Below are 20,478 nucleotides of genomic sequence, written 5' to 3'. Positions count from 1 at the left end.
ACGAAGCCAGTGAATTGGATGATTTGGTGTAGGAAGATGCGACAAACTTTAGATGAGTGTGTATATCAATTAAGTGTCTAAGAATAAGAAAAGAGATGTCATAGAATCTCTCTAGGAAATAAGAAGTAAGGGCAGTGAGTTAGAAGCCACCTTGCTCCTAAAAAATCATGTTACCATAGATACTCAAATGCTAGGTAACCCTTTGAAGTCTTACCTCTTGTGTCCTCACATTTATGTATCCATAATGAGTCCGAAGGGGCCGCCTGTATGTGTAAGAGAATGGTATCCACTTTGTACCAGGCTGTCCGAAGCAGTTTAGGAGCAATGGGAAATTCACTTCATTTACAAGGCGCACAACCAGCAGGAAGAGGAATGCCGCTACAAAGCTTACTGCAATCACTGACTTTCTCTATAAAACATTAAAAAAAAAAGGAAGAGAAGAAAGAATGAATTTAAATAAGAACAGTCACAGAAGGGGTTCCTTTAGTCCTCTCCTTTTTCTTTCATAAGGATCACAGGATTCCACCATTTAATATATTTAACTCGGCAACCGAAAATAATCATTTGGTGAGCAGGCTGCTTTTTCAGGATAGACCTCTGAGAGCAAGCAGAATAGTTTTCTGGTCTGCTTCTCTTCTCTTTCCACCATTCCATTTATCCTTATATTCACTGCATCCTCTTATCAAATGAAATCAAATTTAGATAAAGCCTTTTCTATGGTTCAATTCCCTCTTCTCCACCATCCTTTCATCCTCAACCTGTTTATACTATATTAAATGAGAATTCCCCTTTTTTCCATATTTAAAGGTAATTCTAGTGTGTTTGTTTTTTATTTCATAATTATATGATCTTTTTCTATGTGATTATGGATTTATGGAAAACTGGATTATACTATATCATATCACAGATATACTATATCTCATTGTCCTTAGAATAATCCTTCAAACCTTATACACCATAGGCATTCAATAAACACTTGATTGAAATGGATGGATGGATAGACAAATAGATGGATATATACATACATACATACATACATACATACATACATACATTCATTCATACATAGTTGCACAGAAAGATACATAGATGGATTAATTGATTTTTCACATTATTATAGACACTTTCTCTATCATTCTGTGCTTTTGTATATAGCACCCTTATGGGCCCAAAACTCTTCTGTCTTATTGGATTCAAAATGCTAAAGGAGAGGCTGGGAAGGTAGCTTAGTGGTAAAGTGCTTGTCTTTCATGCATGAAGCCCTGGGTTCTATTCCTTAGCACCACATAAACAGAAAAAGCCAGAAGTGGCGCTGTGGCTCAAGTGGTAAAGTGCTAGCCTTGAGAAAAAAAAAAAAAAAAAACGGCGCCCAGGCCCTGAGTTCAAGCCCCAGGCTGGTAAAAAGAAATGCTAAAGGAGTCATTTCATGCTGAACAATGTAAGAATCTTCCCCTATATATGCTACCATGGAATGAAAGCTGTAACAACTGCATCTGATTGGAATAGGAGAGAGCAGAGATGAAACAGATTTCTCTTAACAAAATGCACAATTTTTAATTAGTAGGGATGTGTGAGCTGAACTTTCCAGACAGAGAACACAGGCATGAGGATAAGAAAGCAAGGGGTCTTCCATAGACACAGAATAATTTGTCTTGCAGTGCAGCATAAAAGAGAAAAGTCTAGAAACACAAATGATCATGTTAGCACTATGATGGACTCTTTCAGATACCAAACTAAGAAGTATGTATAATTTTCCAGATGAGGAAAAGCCAAAAGTTTCTTTTCTATTCATTCATTTTCTTTTTGGAACAAACATGGCAGACATGACCTTCAGAGACTTGGGGCCTAAGAAATGGCAATAATATTTGATCATATCGGGAGAAACCAGAGGGGTGAAAACAGGCATCTCTTGATGACCCAAAGAAATTATCCTGCCCATGTAATTGTAGCCCCTCTGTACAGTATGTTCTCAAATAAAATAAAATAATATTAAAAAAAAAAAGAAAATGAAGCCTTGGCTTCGTAGGTCAGTAAGATCTAGATCAAGGTAAAAGTAAAAAGAAAGAGCAAAAGATAGACCTTAGGAAAAACTCTCCTGTAAAGCGCAGGGTCGACAGAGCGAACTATTCCATTATGAAGTTGAGCTTGAGCTGTGATTACTCTTTAAACTTAATTAAGGAAAGCCAAATAACTTTCTGAGAATAACTGCATATTTTTGTATCAGTGTTATGTTTTGAGCTGGCCATTTTCAGGGGGAATCCGCTTGAATTTTCTCCTCACTGAATCTCCCAAGGAGGAAAAGAAACCCAAACATGGCCCAACATCCTCCCTGGGCCCAAGGGTCACAGCCCTGCCCAAGCAGCACAATCAGCTCCCACAAGTCAGACCCCTAAAAGAAAGTCTTCATTCTTGCTCAGTTCCTGTAATTTGTAAAACTCACATTCCTCTGTCTAGCCAGTGTAATTTTCTAATCACCTAAAAGTCCCTTGAGCTCTGCCTCCTCAAAACCCCTTATCTCACCACTAACTACCACAGCCTTACCTCATTTAACCTTCTAATCATGAAAAACCATTTTAATTTGCTCCTCTGTGGAATCATTATGTCCACAACATTGCAGTGTGTCAAGGTAACAGCTTAAATGAGGTGATGGATCTTACAAGTTTAAAAGGACATAGACCAGAACAGATGGCTAAATAAAAGCAAAGAGGCCAGTCACCCATTAAGTAAACAAGTAAGAACCTTTTCACTTTTTTTTGGTCAGCATACTGTAGCTGGATACAAAGCAGCAGCATGCTTTGAAGGAGAACCAGATGGAATCTTTGCTTTTGCCTATTCCAGAGCACAGCGTGACTCTGTTCTTTCTCTTAGCTGCTGAACTGCACTGCATTGGCTGCAGGTTGAGGGACAAAGGCACAGAGGGCCTTTCTGAATCTTCTGATCACAAGCAGCAACACATACATAATGCATACATGAGAAGAAACTAAACCAACCATTTTGAGAGAAACTTCAAAACAAAACAAAATCACAGTCTTAAAAGCCTACTCGCTGGTAATCCATGTCTGCCTCCTATGTCTATCAAAAGGAACCAAGTCCTGAGTGCAGAGAGGGTGGAAGAGCAATAACTGAGAGTGAATCCCAGCACCCACCTCTCGGCACTCCACCTGGAATTGAATTCACACTGGGCGGAGGTATCCTTTTATAGCTCAGACCTCAGTCTAACTTCTGTCACGTTGTCTCAACCTGACTCTTACCCTTTCTGTGTTGCTGTATTCTTGTTCAGCATGAAAGTATTCTCATAGTGCCAACATAAAATCACCCTGAAATTTTACTAGAAAAGGTAAAACTGGAAGGACATGCTGTGCTCCAGATGGCAAAGACAAGGAAACTGAACACACATGTGCTTCTCTGGGAAGTCACTTCTGTCAGAGCCTGACCTTGACCTTCAGCAACTGCAAAGCAAACCTTGGATGAGACACTTTGAAGTCTATCCATCATATAACATCTCTGTGTTAGAAAAGTACTACTGTGCATGTTCATCATGGATGTTTTCACAACTTTAAGTTGAAATTGTTCATTGAGACCATATTCTGTATAGAAAGAGAAACAGAAACATAAGTATAAATGCTAGACAACTAAAGGAGGAGGAGGAGGAGGGGGAGGGGGAGGAGGAGGAGGAGGAGGAGGAGGAGGAGGAGGAGGGGGAGGAGGAGGAGGAGGAGGAGGAGGAGGAGGAGGAGGAGGAGGAGGAGGAGGAGGAGGAGGAGGAGGAGGAGGAGGAGGAGGAGGAGGAGGAGGAGGAGGAGGAGGAGGAGGAGGAGGAGGAGGAGGAGGAGGAGGAGGAGGAGGAGGAGGAGGAGGAGGAGGAGGAGGAGGCGGAAGGTGAAAAAATCAAACACCACCGGTACTGTGTGTCATATAAAGTAAAGGGGACTATGCACAAGGTGCTTTGGGAGCCCAGAGAAAGCGCAGGTCTGGGAGTTACGGGAGGGACATTTGTGGAAATGCTTGTCTGGGGTAATGGGATTGAAGTGGAGTCCTAAAGAATGAGATAGCGAGGAGATAGTGAGCAGAAGGGAATGGCAGAGGAATAGCAACTTGACAGTTGTAATTTGACCAGAAACCTTTATTTGGTAAGAAGACTACATAGACTCTATACAGTAGGAGAGGCTGGTAGACAAGATTTCAAATCATAAAACCAAAACTAATAAGCACAAATGCATTAAGTGAGATGTAATTATCAGTCCTATCTACTATACATTAGGGTAATGAAAGGACAAATGGATGCAATGCCACATCTTATAATTCTAAAATATTATTCATTTTCTAATCAACTGAAAATGCATTATTTTAGTATATTTGAAATTGACATGTACCACAATACTTTGTTTCCAGTTGTCTGATTTTTTCCATCAATAAATTCCTTCTGAATGGCCATGTTCTAGTAGCAGTTTTAAGTCCAGAAACCCTCAAAATTAGGCGATTTGGCCTGAGATATCTGTGTTCTGTCTGTGGAAGTGTACACTGCTGCCTTTATATAGGAGTCAGAATCTCTTCAAACAACTACAATTAAGCTAGAGAAATCAATATAAGTACTCATCAGTTTATACCATAAAATAATTCAATATTTTTTCACACTGCAAAAAATCAGACGTAAACATAATAAACAGTCTTTCTCCAAAGATGAGAAGTTGGCACATTAAATCAAATGGATGGAAAAAGCAGAGCACAATCCAGGCACAATTATGATATAATTGGGAATTGTGAGATCCTTGATGGGTACTGGCCAATTGGTAAACACTGATTGGGACATGAAAATTTCATGATAGGAATCAGACAAATCTGTTTCTCAAATATCCCAAGCAGCTGCAAACCCTTGAACTATTTGGTGCAATGCATCTATAGAAGCTGTGGAAGGATGTCACTGTGTCCCAATAGATCTGATGAATTGCTGTGGGGAAAGCTTTCTCCTTCTTTGTTCTTCATTTTGGGCAAATCTAAAGGGACCTTTAACAGCTGAGACATTTAGAATTTAATCCCCTTTGTGCTGCGAAAATATGCATCAAAAATGTGACATTCCAATTGCTTGCTCTTTAGAGTTGGAATATAATTTATGAGACTTTAGTGTAGACATCCCTACTTCAAAATGAAACCAAGGGGAATTCATGAGGTGGGAAGAACACACAGTTGCAGAGATTTGGACCCAGTATTTTTGCAATCTACATAAATTTTATGCATGTTTTTCTACCACAGAATTTGTCATTCACCATAAAGACTTTATCAATCCAGTTGGTTGTTCAATGTTTTGAATTTTCTTTTTCATAAGTGATAATAGAATAAAGATATGTTTTTTTCTACATAATATATTATATAAGAAAATATATTTCTATAGTATTATTTAATGACTTGAAGTAGCTGTGCACCAGGGTAACAGGTGTTAACTTTTCTTTACATGACATTATTTATCAAATGATAAATTTAAAATACAATGCCAACTGTATTACATTATTATTATATTATTATTCAGTTACCACACACATTGTTGTATCCCTTCCTGTTGTTTGTGATCTTATCAAATATGAATTCTTCCGCATAAAAAATCATATTATCAATGCATATCTATCTTGTGCCACTGGCCAACTCTAAATCTCCCTGAAGACAATAAAACTTCTAGCCATTTACACACAGATGAATTAGCAAAGCACAGAGTATATAAATAAAACTTTCATTTGTTTTTTATCTGTTAAAGCAGTGATCTGAATCCTGCTTATTAAACTATATTGGACTCTGGGGGGAAATCTCATTTATTTGTTGTGGGGTAGAGAGAAATAAAAAGGTGGGATGTCCTCATGGAAGGGATCTATGCAGTTGCTTATCAAAAGCAACCTTATACTGTATAGTTGCTAAGGGAATCATTGAGATTATCAATGAGAGATTAGTGAATGTTGACCAAGATCAACATGAGATGATTCATCACAAGTGAGAATCTAGGAAGCTGATGAAATTGTAAAGAAATAAGAATAGGCTTTAAACAGGGAGGAAGGACAAGAGCTACAGTATAAGGAAGGAACATAATCATGAAAAGTCTATACATCACAAGTCTGCCCTGTGAGTCTGCCCTCACCCTGTAGAAGAAAAGGGATCTAGATGTGGAATAGACCTAGATGTGGAAAGTTCATTCTAGAGGTGGTGGACTATGGATGGATGGGAAAGTGGGAAAGCTCAAGCTACCTCATGAGCTATCTCAAACTTGCATTCCCTTTTCTAGTATGAAAAGCATCAATTATTGCTTTCAGAGATATGGGTTTCTTCCTCTACTAGGGGTAACTCGTTAGAGTATTGTGTCCAAGTAGAGTACAAATGCATGAATAATTATTACCTTTACAAAAGATAATATTTAATGAGTTTTGTCAGTCATAGCATACTATATAAGGGTCATTTTTCCCACCAAAGAAAGTTATAGAGAAGTTGAATAACTTTCCCTGCCTGTTCTAACCAGCAGATTTCAAGGTAATGAATGAAGAAATGCCCAGTAGTGATATGTCATATTTAATAATTTCATATTAAATAAGAATCCAAAACTACCATGAAGGGAGGAATAGATTAACCCACACCCAAACTCTACTTTTATAGGCTCACATTAAGGGGTAGGGAGTGATAGCTTAAGGGAATTAAGGAAAAAATAAAAGGGCACATGCCAAGGGGTAGATAACACGAAATCAAGAAGTACTGAGGTAGGCAGTTTCTGTAACAGAACCAGGATGCCAGGAATCAGTTAGAGAGGTAAATACAGGGAATTCCTCCTGTCTGGTGACAGGATTACTGCAGAATGTCAAACATTCACACAACCAGGGTTTTCCACTGGTATCATTCAAACACCAGTCAAATATCACGCCGCCAGTCACAGTGCCCACAGAGGTTCCCACATTACCGAAGACCTCAGACTAAGGAAATGATTAAGATGAAACTTGAACTCAGATGTTCTAACTCCAGAGGCTGTGCTCTAATAAAATTTAAATAGCAAAAGGTGTTGGTAGTTCCATAAAATTTAAAAGTAATAAGACATGCTCATCACTGCAATCTGCTGTAAGAATAGGGATAGGTTCCAAAATGTCAGATATGTATATAGTAAGTAAAAAATTTTAATGTAACAAACAAAACATCAGGACAATAGAGATCTCATGGGTGCTGTTGTTATACAAATTCTTCCATGCACAAATCTAGCCCTAAAGGAGAAACATAAATGGCTGAAATTTTCTCAGGGAGTTTTTTTTTTTTTTGGGGGGGGGGGCTAAACTCTGGGCCTGGGCGCTGTCCCTCAGCTCTTCAACTCAAGGCTAGCACTCTATCACTTGAGCCATAGCGCCACTTCCGGCTTTTTTTTTTCCTGCTTATGTGGTGCTGAGGAATCGAACCCAGGGCCTCAAATATGCAAGGCAAGCACTCTACCACTGAGCCACCTTCCCAACCCCTCTCAGGAAGTTTTTTACCCATGGAAGATTTCCTAAGGATGAAAACATAATAGAGAAGTTAAAGTTAACATTACTGAGTAGTTATGAGATTCTCAGAAGATATAATAGGTCACAGTGATTTTCTAACACCTATACTAAAACTATAATGAAAAATCTCTAGAGTGTTTAATATGCTGGTACATTTTCTTATTTTACTTAAGGAATAGCTTTAGGTTTTTCTGGCCAGACTTATTCTATAAACATGTTTTGGTATCACATGAAAGTGATTATGACTAAATTTTCACTGGGTTTGTTTTGTTTAATAATAAACAAAAACATGTTTATCTCCTTTTGCCTGTTCCTATTTATCATATTACCTCAGTATGTGCCCTCTGTACAGGAAGAAATCAAAGCTCTTCAGAAATACAACTTGGAGATGTATGCTGAAGAAGCAGAATGAAGGCTCTTACATTCTCGTGGTGTGGTATGGCTGACACACAGATATTTAATCCAAATGGTTAATTCTCATGATGAAAAGAACTGGGTTAGATGGTGCTGAGATTATTTTTCTTTTCCTTTAAACCATTATTCTTATGTGAAGAAACATGCTCCCACCCACTTGTCACCTTCTCTAAGTTCCTCCTCTCTCCCTCCCTCACTGAGCATTTTCTTAAGATACTAACTAACCAGAGACAGGGAAAATTATCAAGTAATCAGACCAAGTGCTTTTGTTTTCATTCTTAGTCACCTAATAATCTTCATTGGCACCTGTATTTTGCAAACACCTGCTTCTAATCATTTCATTGTTAAGTGATAAGTTTGTATCTTTGAATCTTACTCATTGTCAAGGAGTCCAGGACACAAAAATGGAACAGAAGCAGAACAGATGCAGACATTCTGATGGTCCTAGCATCATTAAGGAGGAAATCCTGGCCAAGGCCTGAGAATGATGATGGTGACTGATGAGAGTAATGCTATCATTAAGTAGGACCTCTTGTTTTTATGTGAATCTATACATTCATCTGTGTATGTGTGTGTGTGTGTGTGTGTGTGTGTGTGTGTGTGTGTGTGTGTGTGTGTGAGTGAATACCATGGCTTGGACTTGAGACTCATGATTGCTCAGCTTTCTTGTTTATGGTTAATTCTCTACCATTTCATTTATGACTACAGCCTAGCTTTTTGCTGGTTAATTGGAGATGTAGTCTGGTGGACTTTTCTGTCATGGTTGACCTCAAACTATAATCTTCTGATCTCAGCTCCCTGAGTAGCTATGTCTACCAGCTAGCCAGCAGCACCTTATTTACAAACTCTTACATTATATAGCATCTCTTTCTCTTTGTTTGTCTTCTGTTTTGTTTTGTTTTTTGTCCGTCGTAGGGCTTAAACTCTGGGCCTAGGTGAGGTCCCTAAGCTCTTTAGCTCAAGGCAAGTTGTTTTGAGCACTTGAGCCACAGTACCATTTCTGGTTTTCTAATGGTTAATTGGAGATAAGAGTCTCACAGACTTTCCTATCCAGGCTGGCTTTGAACTGTGATCCTCAGATCTCAGCCTCCTGAGTAGCTAGGATTATAGGCATGAGCCACCAGTGCCTCGCTAGTGTCTCTTTTCTTAAAGCACATTCTAAACTGTCACTTGACATGAGTCTCTATCACCAGTAAAATAAGACCAGAAAGATGTATAATAGATCTCTTCTCCTTTCTCTACCTTCCAGTACTCCCTGTGTCCTGCTGAACTCTTCACCATTTTCCAACTGCCTTTTATTACAGAGATCCCATGACTTTGTTCACTGTGCTCATTCCTGCCTCCTATTTTCCATCCACTCCACCTCTACAACTTACAAAGTAACTCAATGAAATAGTTTTATCCCTAAAGCTTTCTTCATTCCTCCTGAGTCCTGGTGTTTGAATGAACGGGGCAGAAAAGAGTGAAAGAAAAGGATGGAAGAGAAAAGGAGAAAGGAGAATACAGGAAAAATAAGAGGGTAATATTTTTCTTAAATATTGTTACTGAGAATTCCTTGAAGAAGTGAATAAAACCTTAGAAACATCTCTCATGTTAGCACTAAACACTGTGTCTATTTCAAGCATAGGAGACAGTAAATATCTGGGGAAGCAATGAAAGAATAAATTAAGTAAGAAAAGTCAGAGGAGCTGTTGTTCTCTAAATAGAATTGCTCAATTATCTGAAAAGTTACATATTAAGGTTATTAGGGAAAGTGTGTTTTCCTCTAAGGAATAAAACCTCACAAATTATTCTTTTCTTTTCCTCCTTTCTGTGTGGAATTTATGTGATTGTGAGAGGAAGCTGGAGGGAGAGGTTTATGATGGGAAATATAAAGAATAAGAGAAACTTGAGTATTTGCTAAATGGGACTTTTCACTGAGAAACTCCATTGAAGTTCCTGATAGAACGTATAAATCAGAGTGGCAATCAACTAGTCGGCCTGCTCAGAGCAACATAGTTTCTGTTGTATATATTGAAAAGTCTAGATTTCCTGCTTTTTGAAACTCAACTCTTGTCAAAGGACAGTAACACTTAAAGTTGAATCTCATGAAAGAAGTGAATAACAGAAGTATCCTACCCTTTTGTCAAGAATGGTCTTCCTTTCTGAGATGAGGGGGATTTGCAGCACCTTTCTATGCCCTCAGCAAGTGTACAGTACCATGCCAATGCTTCTCAGGATGAATTTTTTTTTAACCTGGGCTTGACCTATAGACTTCATAGTCAGAGTACCCTAAAAAGTCAACATATACAACCTTAACCACCTGGCTTAGTCTCTTGTGACACTGTCTTATTACCTGAAGTTGGAGAGAAGGATAGTATACATCTGACAAGATTGGCAAAGTTTAAATGAGTTATTATATATAAAGACCCCTTAGGGCACTGCATGGCAAAAAAAAGGCACTAAGCAAATGTGACCTTTTATTGTTAGACTATTTCATCAACTATAAGACACCATAAGTTGTTATTCACTGTTACTTAAAATACAAAGGGAATAAGCTAGAGAGTCTGAGAAGATAACTTTGCAGAAAACTAAAACATCAAATAACTATTCACTGTGAGTTAGAATACTCCAGCTTCAAATCTGCCATTCGGAAAATTACACCAAGAAAAGAAAGGAAAAGAATATTCTCCCAGGCCCAAAGAAGCATAGGTCCCATGGTTTCCCTTATTTGCAATATCTAGTATAGGTATGAGTCAAGCGGAAAAGGTCAGATAATGTGATGTTAGGAAAATGAACCCTTAAATATGTATTTTAATGTTTTCGTTTCTTTCATGCATGTGTTTCTAATGCATTTATAAGATTATTTCTTTGTTGCTTTGTATGTCCCTCCCCCACAGTGTAACCCCCGCTTTCACTATATTTGATGTCAGTATAACATGTGGAGGAGATGGGGACAAACAAGTCGTTTAAGGATTCAGGTGGACCTGTTGCAACAATGAGAAGTACAAAATGTCATGTCAAAACCAGCTTTACAATGTCGGTGTGGGGGGGGGGAGGGGGGTATAATTGGGTGGGGGGAGGGGGGAGGCTGGGAAGGGAGGTGAAGGGTAAACAAAGGAGGAGGCTGCAATGCTTGGTAAGAAATGTATGCATTATCCTGCCCATGTAATTGTAGCCCCTCTGTACAGTATGTTCTCAAATAAAATAAAATAATATTAAAAAATTTAAAAAAAAGAATATTCTCCTTTTGTATGAGTATGAGCCACAAAGCAGTTACTCATGCAAGTTCTTGACATAAGTTTATACTACCAGTAGTATTTAAAACTTGGTGCCAGATGGGTACTGATCCCAAGTGATCACATGCTACACCACCAATCTTGTCTAAACATTTAGCATGTTGAAATCTCTTTTTTTTCACCTAACACCTGACTCAACTGTAGTGTGTTCAGCCCCATATAACCTATACAGCATCTGTGCCCTTCCAACCAAACAGCAAAATATTATGCTCTTCTAGTCAAGAGAATTTTGTTCCTGTTGCTGCTCATCAGACCAATGAGTTGATACTTCATCAAACAGCTCTCTGGAAGTCCCATTTAGAGGTAATATTCTTGTTCCAAGGTCCAGATAACTCTTGGCTATCTGGTGCTTTCTACAGACCCATCTCAGCACTCTTCCTTTGAGCAGTGCTGCACTCCAGGGAACATGTAGTGAGTGGTTTCTGAGGGTGGGAGTCTTCTAAAATTGTCACAGTACTGAAATTGTTACCTCATTTGGTTCATGAGCTACCTCAGGCTTAGTCAGACTTTATTGTTTTTATAACATGATTAAAACCTCAGTGGGCCACATTGTGACTTCCTTATTCATCTTTAGGACTTTTTGCTCTTCTTCACTTACTAGACCAATATGAAGAGAAGAAACCTTAAGCAATCAGACTTGTCCTGTCCTAGATTATCATGACATTTTGCCTCCATATTTGTTGCTGGTTATATTGTAAGTTATGTTTTTCTCCAATCCTAACAAGTTCATCTTAAAAATAGGTCTTTGTCATTCTTTGAGCTGATTGCTCCAAGTCCTTCTCTTGTACAACATCATTTTTCACATTTGGTTTCACAGTAGCTTTGCTGGCTGATCATCCCAAAGCTGGAAAATGGAAGCCATGATTTCCTGAGTTCTTCCTCCTACGGTTCTCAAACTTGAGCCTGGATGTTGAAATCTCTTAAGGAATGCAGTGTGATATTGATCTGGACACACTCCACTCTCTGATATTTAAAAACATGGAAAAACATCTTTCATGTTAATTAAATATGAGAATATCATTTTCATAGTTGTAGTTACCATCACCACCAGCAGCAGCAGCAGCATCAAACCTCAAAGGAACTAAGAGAATCAGGAAGGTTGCCTGGATTGCTTTCAACATTGTCCCACATCTCATATCCCAAATATTTCATAACCGCAGGCACATAAAGACAAGATAACTGAATTGGAGCTGCTCAAGACATAAGAGTTTCTCAATGTACATAAAGCATTTGTAACCAGGTACTTGTGGCTCACATTTGTAATCCTAGATACTCAGGAAACTGAGATTTGAAGACAGAGATTCAAAACCAGCCCAAGCAAGAAAGTCTGTGAGGCTCTGATCTTCAATTAAGCACCAAAACACTGGAAGTAGAGGTGTGATTCAAATGGTAGAGCATTATTAGACTTGAGCAAAAAGCTTAGGAACAGCAGCAAGGACCTGAGTTTAAGCCCCAGAGCCAGCACAAAACACACACACACACACACACACACACACACACACACACACACACACACACACACACACACACACCATCTTTGTTTTTTAGTTTTGGTGAAATTATTCCCATGAGAAGGTGAAATTATTCCCATGAGAAAACAAGTCATTTTAAAAACATGGGTTAGACCATCTCATACATGTAGGCATATCCCATGGCCCAGTGCATGAAAATCAACTATAGCACCTTCCAGTGTGTCTCTAAGAAATATGAACTGTTCTCTCACATGTCAAAGTTCAACTTTCACAGAGTTATATATACATATTAAGGAGACTTTCACTGAAACACAAGCAGTGTTTTGCCAGAACACAGGTCTCATGACAAGAATAAATAGTGTGGTATCAGGAATACTTGGATTTCTAAGTAGAACAGTTCTGCTATCAATATGGGATTTAATATTGCATTGGCAGTATTTTGAACTACTTTGGAACATAAAGCATATTAATATATTATTTAAAGATGTCTGTGCTAGAATCATGAAGGCTGAAAGATCTCTACTGTTAAGCAAAAGCTTATATGCACTAAGTCTGTTATCAATAAGTAAGTCCTTGATACTTTTTCTCACCCCCAGATCAATCAGTGCCATATACCTAATAGCTTAATGCACATCTCAATCTTGATGTCCTAAGACCAACTCAAATCTAAAAAATCCAAACTTATTCCATACTTCTCCATCTGTTACTTTGGAGACTTAACAATTAAACTGTCAGCTTTATTTAGTAGCTGTTGCAAAACAGCTTATTAACATCTTATTATCTTAAACATCTTATTCTGGTTCCTCATCTATAAAAATCATAGTCAATATGAAAATTAAATAATGAGATAACACAAAAAGTGTCCAGCCTACTGCCCAGTACATAGCAGGCAATTAATAACCATTAATTTTTAAAAATTAATATACCAGGTTCCTTTCACAAAGCTATACTTTCTTCATGGAATGCCTTCTTTCCTTTCTCTCCCCTTTGTCTCAATAACTGTGACTTATCCTTCAAGACAAAATCCAAATGTCATTTCTTTTGTGAAGCTCTCCTACCCTTTCAAGATTTCAGGCACTTTGTTATGACAGACGCATAATTCACACAATAATTATATGGCTACCAAGCTACTTTTATCAATCAACCTCATTCAGTAAATCTAACGTGCCCTATATCCCACCTTCTTCACAGACAGACAATGCTGATCAATCACAGCACCGTATCTCCCTAAGTATCTAGACTTAGATACTGGATACAACTTCAGAATTTGTTCAGCAAAATGCTCTAGGCAGATGCTAATCAATTTATCATTTATTAAATGGGCAGTAGTTTATAGCCAGAAATTATCCTAGAAAGTCTGTAGACCATGTGACCACATGTCACACCATTGACATCTCAGAGCCTGGATTTATTCATCTGCACTTCTCTCTCTCTCTCTCTAAGAATCTCTACTGTTTCCTTAGTCTAATGACTGTAACAATGACCCAGGAACCCTGATTGGCCAAAAAGAAACTAAGAAAGAAACTGTAATAAAAAGAAGTTCATAGTACAGCTCTGCACAGGATTCTGGGTCCAGACCCAACTCTTATCACTGAGTTAGGCATGCCTATAGACACACAAATTGAAGCTGGTGTCTATGTAATTGAAACAGAAATGGGTTGAGAATTTGTGATCTTTCAACTTGGCAGATAGCAGCTGCCACTTACCTAAGCCTACCTGATTGCAGCTATTTGCACCTGCTGAGAAAAAGTTTGCAGAGAATGAGATTTCCTTTTTTAACTCTTGGTTGAAAGCAAGTCTTTCTATTATTTTTTTTCATGCAGCTGTAGATACTAAATCAGTTTCATTCTCTCATATGTAGATGGCCACTGATGGGTTAATACACACGGTCAAACAACTTCCACAAAACCTTAGCAATCACAATGAGAATTTTAAATGTCTACTCCCTGCACTCTTTTGTGAAGACTTGCAATTTTTTGGAAACAGTGCTACATAAAACAAAAAGATGTTAAGAATTTCCATTCTATGTATATTTTTGAAGCAAAGGGGGAAAATATCTTTTTGTATAAAGATGAAAATTTTGCATAAAGATGAAAATTTCTCTGGAGATTATTTGTTGATTCTATAAGCCAAAAATTCATATTTATTCAGTAAAGATTATCATAAAAATAGGCATGAAGTTAGTTCCCAGAGAAAGAATTGCCAATAAATAGTTGTGAAGAAATTGAGCTATTGCTCTAAATTTAACAAACACGCTCAATTGGTGAGGAGTTAGTCTGTGCTAGATTTGAATATTTTAACAAAACTTGCAGCTCTGGTATCCAGAACTCTCACTGGGTTCCAACCATGATGGGAATTCTTTGAAGAATTAGGTTGCAATGGCTGAATTTTCTCAACTGCTTAAAGTTAGAAGTGAGGCCTGTAGAAGCCTGAAACACCCAAGAATACAGGAACAGGTTTTGGGCAGAGTGTGAACCGGTACAGTGTGCTTGTTTGAGTTCTAATCTCTCACCTTAGTGTAGGTAGAAGAGAAAGAGCACCATGCCCTCCTTCTTCTCCAACACCTAACCACCCATTCCTACAAGGATGATTGAAAACCTGTAAGTCCTTTTCACTTAGACACAATCTTCACCAAATTTGTTAGATAATTTTCCAGAGCATGAAATTGGCCCATATCCTTAGCATATTTTGACATATGCACATGTTTTATTGGGGGGGGAGGAGGGTGGTGGTATTCTGCAAACCTCAGGTTTTGCTTCTGTTTTGACAAAGCCTTTTCTTTCTAAGTAAAATAGATGAGCAGTTCAGCAAGACAGGGCAGCTTTTATCTGCAAAAAAAAAAAAAAAAAAAAAAAAAAATCTGCCTTTCAGCAGAGCAGACAATACAAGCAAAACAGAGGCAAACTGCACACAGTATTTCCTCTACGTGAATTGTGCTTCGTTTTTCCCATGAGATGGCCAAGTGGCAAAGTAGTTTATTCCCACGTGGCACTGATAGCAGGTCCTGAATACTTCTGAATATATCACTTTTATTGCCTTTTATATTGAATTACTGTGAAAGGAAAAAAAATACGTTTGTGAGAATTCAAAAATCAAAATACTTTAAGAGCTTTTAGAATCTGCCTTGAGGACATAAAGAAAAGCTTAAGAAAACAAATAATCCTGCTAAGGGATACTAGAGAAGCCCCTTCACAGGAAGGCAGACATTATCAAATATTTATGCTGACTTTCAGGGAAAAGGCCAAGTTTTGTTTCATGTGGGGCTCAGCCACTCTATAGCCTCCTTGATGCTTTAGAAGTTGCCATGCAAGGGTCAAAATTTTCTCAGGGTGGTTTGGACTGAAAAATTCTACTACATCATGTTTCTCCTGGAATTTGGTTTAAGATCCTTTCTTTTTTTTTTTTCTGTGCTGGTACTGGGGCTTGAACTCAGGGCCAGGATATCATCCCTTAACTTTGCAGCATAAGGCTGGCACTCTACCATTTAAGCCACAATTCCACTTTCAGCTTTTTGGTGGCTAATTGGAGATAAGAGTCTCAGGAACTTTCCTAGCCAGAATGGCTTTTGATAAAAGTGATTCTCAAATCTCAGCCTTTTGAGAAGCTCTGATTACAGGAGTAAGACACCACTGCACAGCTTACAAGTTTCTTTTTTTTTAAATTTAATTTTATTTTATTTGTGAACATACTGTACAGAGGAGTTACATGGGCAGGATAATGTGTACATTTCTTACCAAGCATTGCAGCCTCCTCCTTTGTTTACCCTTCACATCCCTTCCCAGCCTCCCCCCTCCCCCCCAATCCCAATCCCAATCCTTCCCCTTCCCCCCCTTCCCCCCCCCCCCCGCACCGACGTTGTAAAGCTCGTTAGCTTACAAGTTTCTAATGGTACATGTTACAAGAAATCTCACCTCCCCTCTGCCACCAATCATAAAGATTCTGTTAAATACAGATCATACCTTGTTCATTTTAGTAGATTCCATCCTCTTTTCACCCAAACAAGAATTCCACAAACTAATACACATTTCAAACACTTCTATTTTCAATTGGTCATTTTCTCTTCAAGTGAAATAAGGTTGTGTCTATGCTTTGTCATTGTATTTCATCCACAAAAGCTCTTTCCTCACATAGGAAAGAGCTATTCATCCAAACTCATTTCTTTGCCTTCCCAATCCCTTCTCCATGAGGAATGAGGCAGGTTTACACAGTACAATTCTTGTGGTTCTTATTAAACTCTCCACAGCTTGATAACCTCAAATACCTGAGTATCTCTTGGTAGAAATGTTCTAGACAACAAGGGTTTTATTAGATTTCTAAATTTGGGGAATGTTGGAACATTCGCATTGATTTATCAGTTGAAAATATTTAATCCAAAAATCTGAGCATCATGATGTAGAGGTCACAGTATTTTGGATATTGAATTTTGGACCTGGGGATACTGAACTTGCATGGCTTTTTTTTTTGTCTATGCAAAATTTGAGAAGAAAACTCTGTCTCAGGCTCTGGGGGAAGAAATCTCTTCTTTGGTAGTTTCCCCAGACTTCCTATTGTACCATCAGACAGTTTGTTTAAAGATTCTTAAAGAATGAATAGCCAAGTAGACAGATCGGTGGGTAGACAGAAGAAAGAGAGGAGTGAGAGAGCTCCTCTGGTCCTGAGTTTAAAGACTGTGCTGCCTACATGAAGACAAACAATCAGAATGTACAAGAAGATCCCTGATCTTCCTTTAATATCTTAGACACAAGTGATAAATTCCCATGTGAATGCCACATGAAATATCTTCTTATACAAAAAAATTGACATTTTTATCAAGCAGAGTCAAACATTGATGACTCATACCTGCAATTATAGAGACTCAGGAGGCTAAAATATGAAGACCATAGTCTGAATTTAGTCAGCCTGGGCAGGAAAATTAGTGAGACTCTTTATCTCTAATTAGTCACAAAAAGCCAGAAATGGAGCTATGGATCAAGTAGTAGAGTGGTAGCTTTTAGTGAAAAAGCCAAGGGACAGCAATACTAGTACCAGCATACATACACAAAGAGTCTGAGAAAAATCACTGTTAACCATCTAAATTCCTCTCTGTACTCACAGTTTACTGTTCTTTGGTCTAATAGTAGGTAACTGTTTAACTCTGTCTCTAGGATCATGTTCTCATGAAGATCCAATACCATGTAAAATCTAAATTGAATGAAGTTGTATGTTTTCTTCTTCTGTGGCATATGTTAATTTAATTCTCAAAGGGATAGAAATAATTTTCTGCTTTCCTTCCATATATTTTTGTATATGTCAAACATATATTGAGGGTTTAATGAATGTCTACTCTACTATTACCCTTTCTCTAACCATTCTTTATCATGATACAACTCAGTTGAACAGAGTTGCAAATACATTTTCAATGTGTATATACACATTCTCTTTCTTCTGTCTCCTTGTCTCTATATAGCTCAGTCTGTCTGTCTGTCTGTCTGTCTGTCTCTCTCTCTCTCTCTTTCTCTCTCTCTCTCTCTCTCTCATCACACACACACACACACACACACACACACACACACACACACACACACACACACACACAACACATGAACACTCAAACTCTACCTTTAACCAAATGCAGTAGTACTAAGGCTCAAGATCTTGAAGTAAAGATTAATTACGTGGTAGGACTGTTACAGATAGTTTTTAACTCCAAAGGGCCATGATATTAACACCTTAGAATATAATCTCTGGGGAAGTGGTGGTATGGCTCAAGTGGTAGAGCAGTAGCCTGAGCTGAAGAGCTGATCCCTGTGACCAACAAAAAACAAAAACAAAAACAAAAAACAAGAATATAGTTTCTGGATCTCCTTAGTTAGAAAAATCTTCAAGAAGCTCTTTGATATAAAAGAATATCCCCATTTTTGTAAGGTTTAAACTATAATTGCTCAGGCTCCTGGTGAGGGAAAAATAAAGTCTCATAAAGACAAAGAAGAAGAAAAAGAGAAAGAAAACATCTCACTAAAGGCTTCCAGAGTGAGCTCAAGAGGTCTCACTGATTTGCAAACATTCTTTACACAGTTCTTCCTTCTACAGTATGTATTGAACAGCTACTAGATGAGATGACCAGAGTAGAGGAAGAGGAACCAGGAAGGAATTACACACTCCACAAACTGAACAGCTTTAAACAAGTTGAACTTCTTCTTTGATCATCACAATTTGAAGTTTTTGTCATCTAAAAGGTGGGCAAAATATATAAAAACAAATCAAAGCTTCCCAGGACATTTGCGTTCTTAAGAGTGATGGACAAGTGCATTAACTCCACATAAATTATATGCCTAAATATACCAGCAAACAACATGCTATCAAATACCCATCACTCTACTTTCATTAAGTGGGTTGAACTTGACCTTCAAAGCCCTTGAAATGCAAAAAAAAATTACTCTTTTTCTGACGTTTATGAATGTCTTTTCTGCATGGCTGCCTTTTACCAGCTGGAAATAATAGTGCAGCTTTGTAGACAAAACCTGCTATAAACACTGACAAGTAACAGGGAAGCAGACAGTTTTATTTCAGGCAGGTTAAAGCTAATCTAATCAAATCTAATTCTTTCTTTTTGTAAGCCTACTGCTATGTTCAATTTATTTTTTGATTAGAAGTGCAATATGATAGTCTCTGTTGGCCTCCAGTTAAATGATATTGAGTTTAACATTCACTCTGCACACAATTCTTATGAAACAATAGATTTTAAAAGTCTTTAAAAAAATAATATAGTCCACTATGACCCAGTAATCCTACTCCTGGTCATTTACCCAAATGATCACAAACAGGGCCAAACTAAAGCTACCACCACATCCATGTTCATTGCAGTATTATTTACCATAGCTAAGTTAAGGAACCAAACCAGATGCTCCTCAGTAGATCAATAAGATGTGGTATATATACATTATGGAGTTCTATGTTTCCATCAGAAAGAGTGACATTGCCTCATTCATAAGGAAATGGAAAGACCTGTAAAAATGTTTTATTTAAGTGAGCAAGCCAGTCTCAAAAAAATGTAAGTTGCATGGTTTCCCTCATTTGTAATAATTGGAATATGTCTATGATATTCTTAGCAAGGGAATCACAATAGCTGAGTTGCTAAGTGTATAGGACCATATATAAGGAAGTATATCAAAATGAACTGTAAGAATTGGAAACAAGAGGTTCTTATTATGTCCTGTATACAGTTATTTCTTTTTTTCTGTTTTAATTTTCTGTACCCTTTGTCTGGTATATAAGTTTATCTGAGCTGTGGAAGGGAAAGAGAATCACAGGAACAGCAGGACTAAGGATGAATGCAACAATGGTACTTACTAGACACTATGTTGCAAATAAACTTTACAACTTGGAAAGAGGAGAGTGGGGAGGGGTAAGCAGGAGAAAATAAGGGAGGGGGTAACTGTTTACAAAGAAATGTACTCATTACCTTACTTCTGTAACTGTAACCCCCTGTTCATCACTTTTTTTTTTTTTTTTTTTTTTGGGTCCGGTCGTGGGGCCTTGAACTCTGGGCCTGGGCGCTGTCCCTGAGCTCTTCAGCTCAAGGCTAGCGCTCTACCACTTGAGCCACAGCTCCACTTCCGGCTTTTTCTTTTTGCTTACGTGGTGCTGAGGAATCGAACCCAGGGCCTTGAGCATGCAAGGCAAGCGCTCTACCACTGAGCCACCTTCCCAGCCCCCTGTTCATCACCTTTGAAATAAACATAAAAAACATAGTCTTAAACTTAAGATATGTACTAAGAAGACCTTACAAGGAACTTATTCTCAGTGCTTTTTGATTTTGAAAACACACAACTGTTTCTA

The 20,478-nt window shown here is 38.0% G+C and overlaps 1 protein-coding gene across 5 annotated transcripts in view; it reads right to left on the bottom strand.

Moving 5' to 3' along the window:
- The window catches only part of St6galnac3 (ST6 N-acetylgalactosaminide alpha-2,6-sialyltransferase 3), a 543,084-nt gene that overhangs the window by 321,011 nt on the left and 201,595 nt on the right, over positions 1–20,478 (bottom strand). For all 5 annotated transcript variants that reach the window (XM_070007314.1, XM_070007316.1, XM_070007317.1 and 2 more), the window contains exon 2: positions 215–409. In XM_070007314.1, coding sequence (XP_069863415.1) covers positions 215–409 — 195 coding nt within the window. The remainder of the gene's footprint in view (positions 1–214; positions 410–20,478) is intronic.

Source organism: Dipodomys merriami, unplaced genomic scaffold (genome assembly GCF_024711535.1).
Source record: "Dipodomys merriami isolate MVZ:Mamm:240054 unplaced genomic scaffold, mDipMer1.0.p SCAF_7, whole genome shotgun sequence".
Lineage (NCBI taxonomy): Eukaryota > Metazoa > Chordata > Mammalia > Rodentia > Heteromyidae > Dipodomys > Dipodomys merriami.
This window is presented reverse-complemented; position numbering and strand designations above follow the sequence as displayed.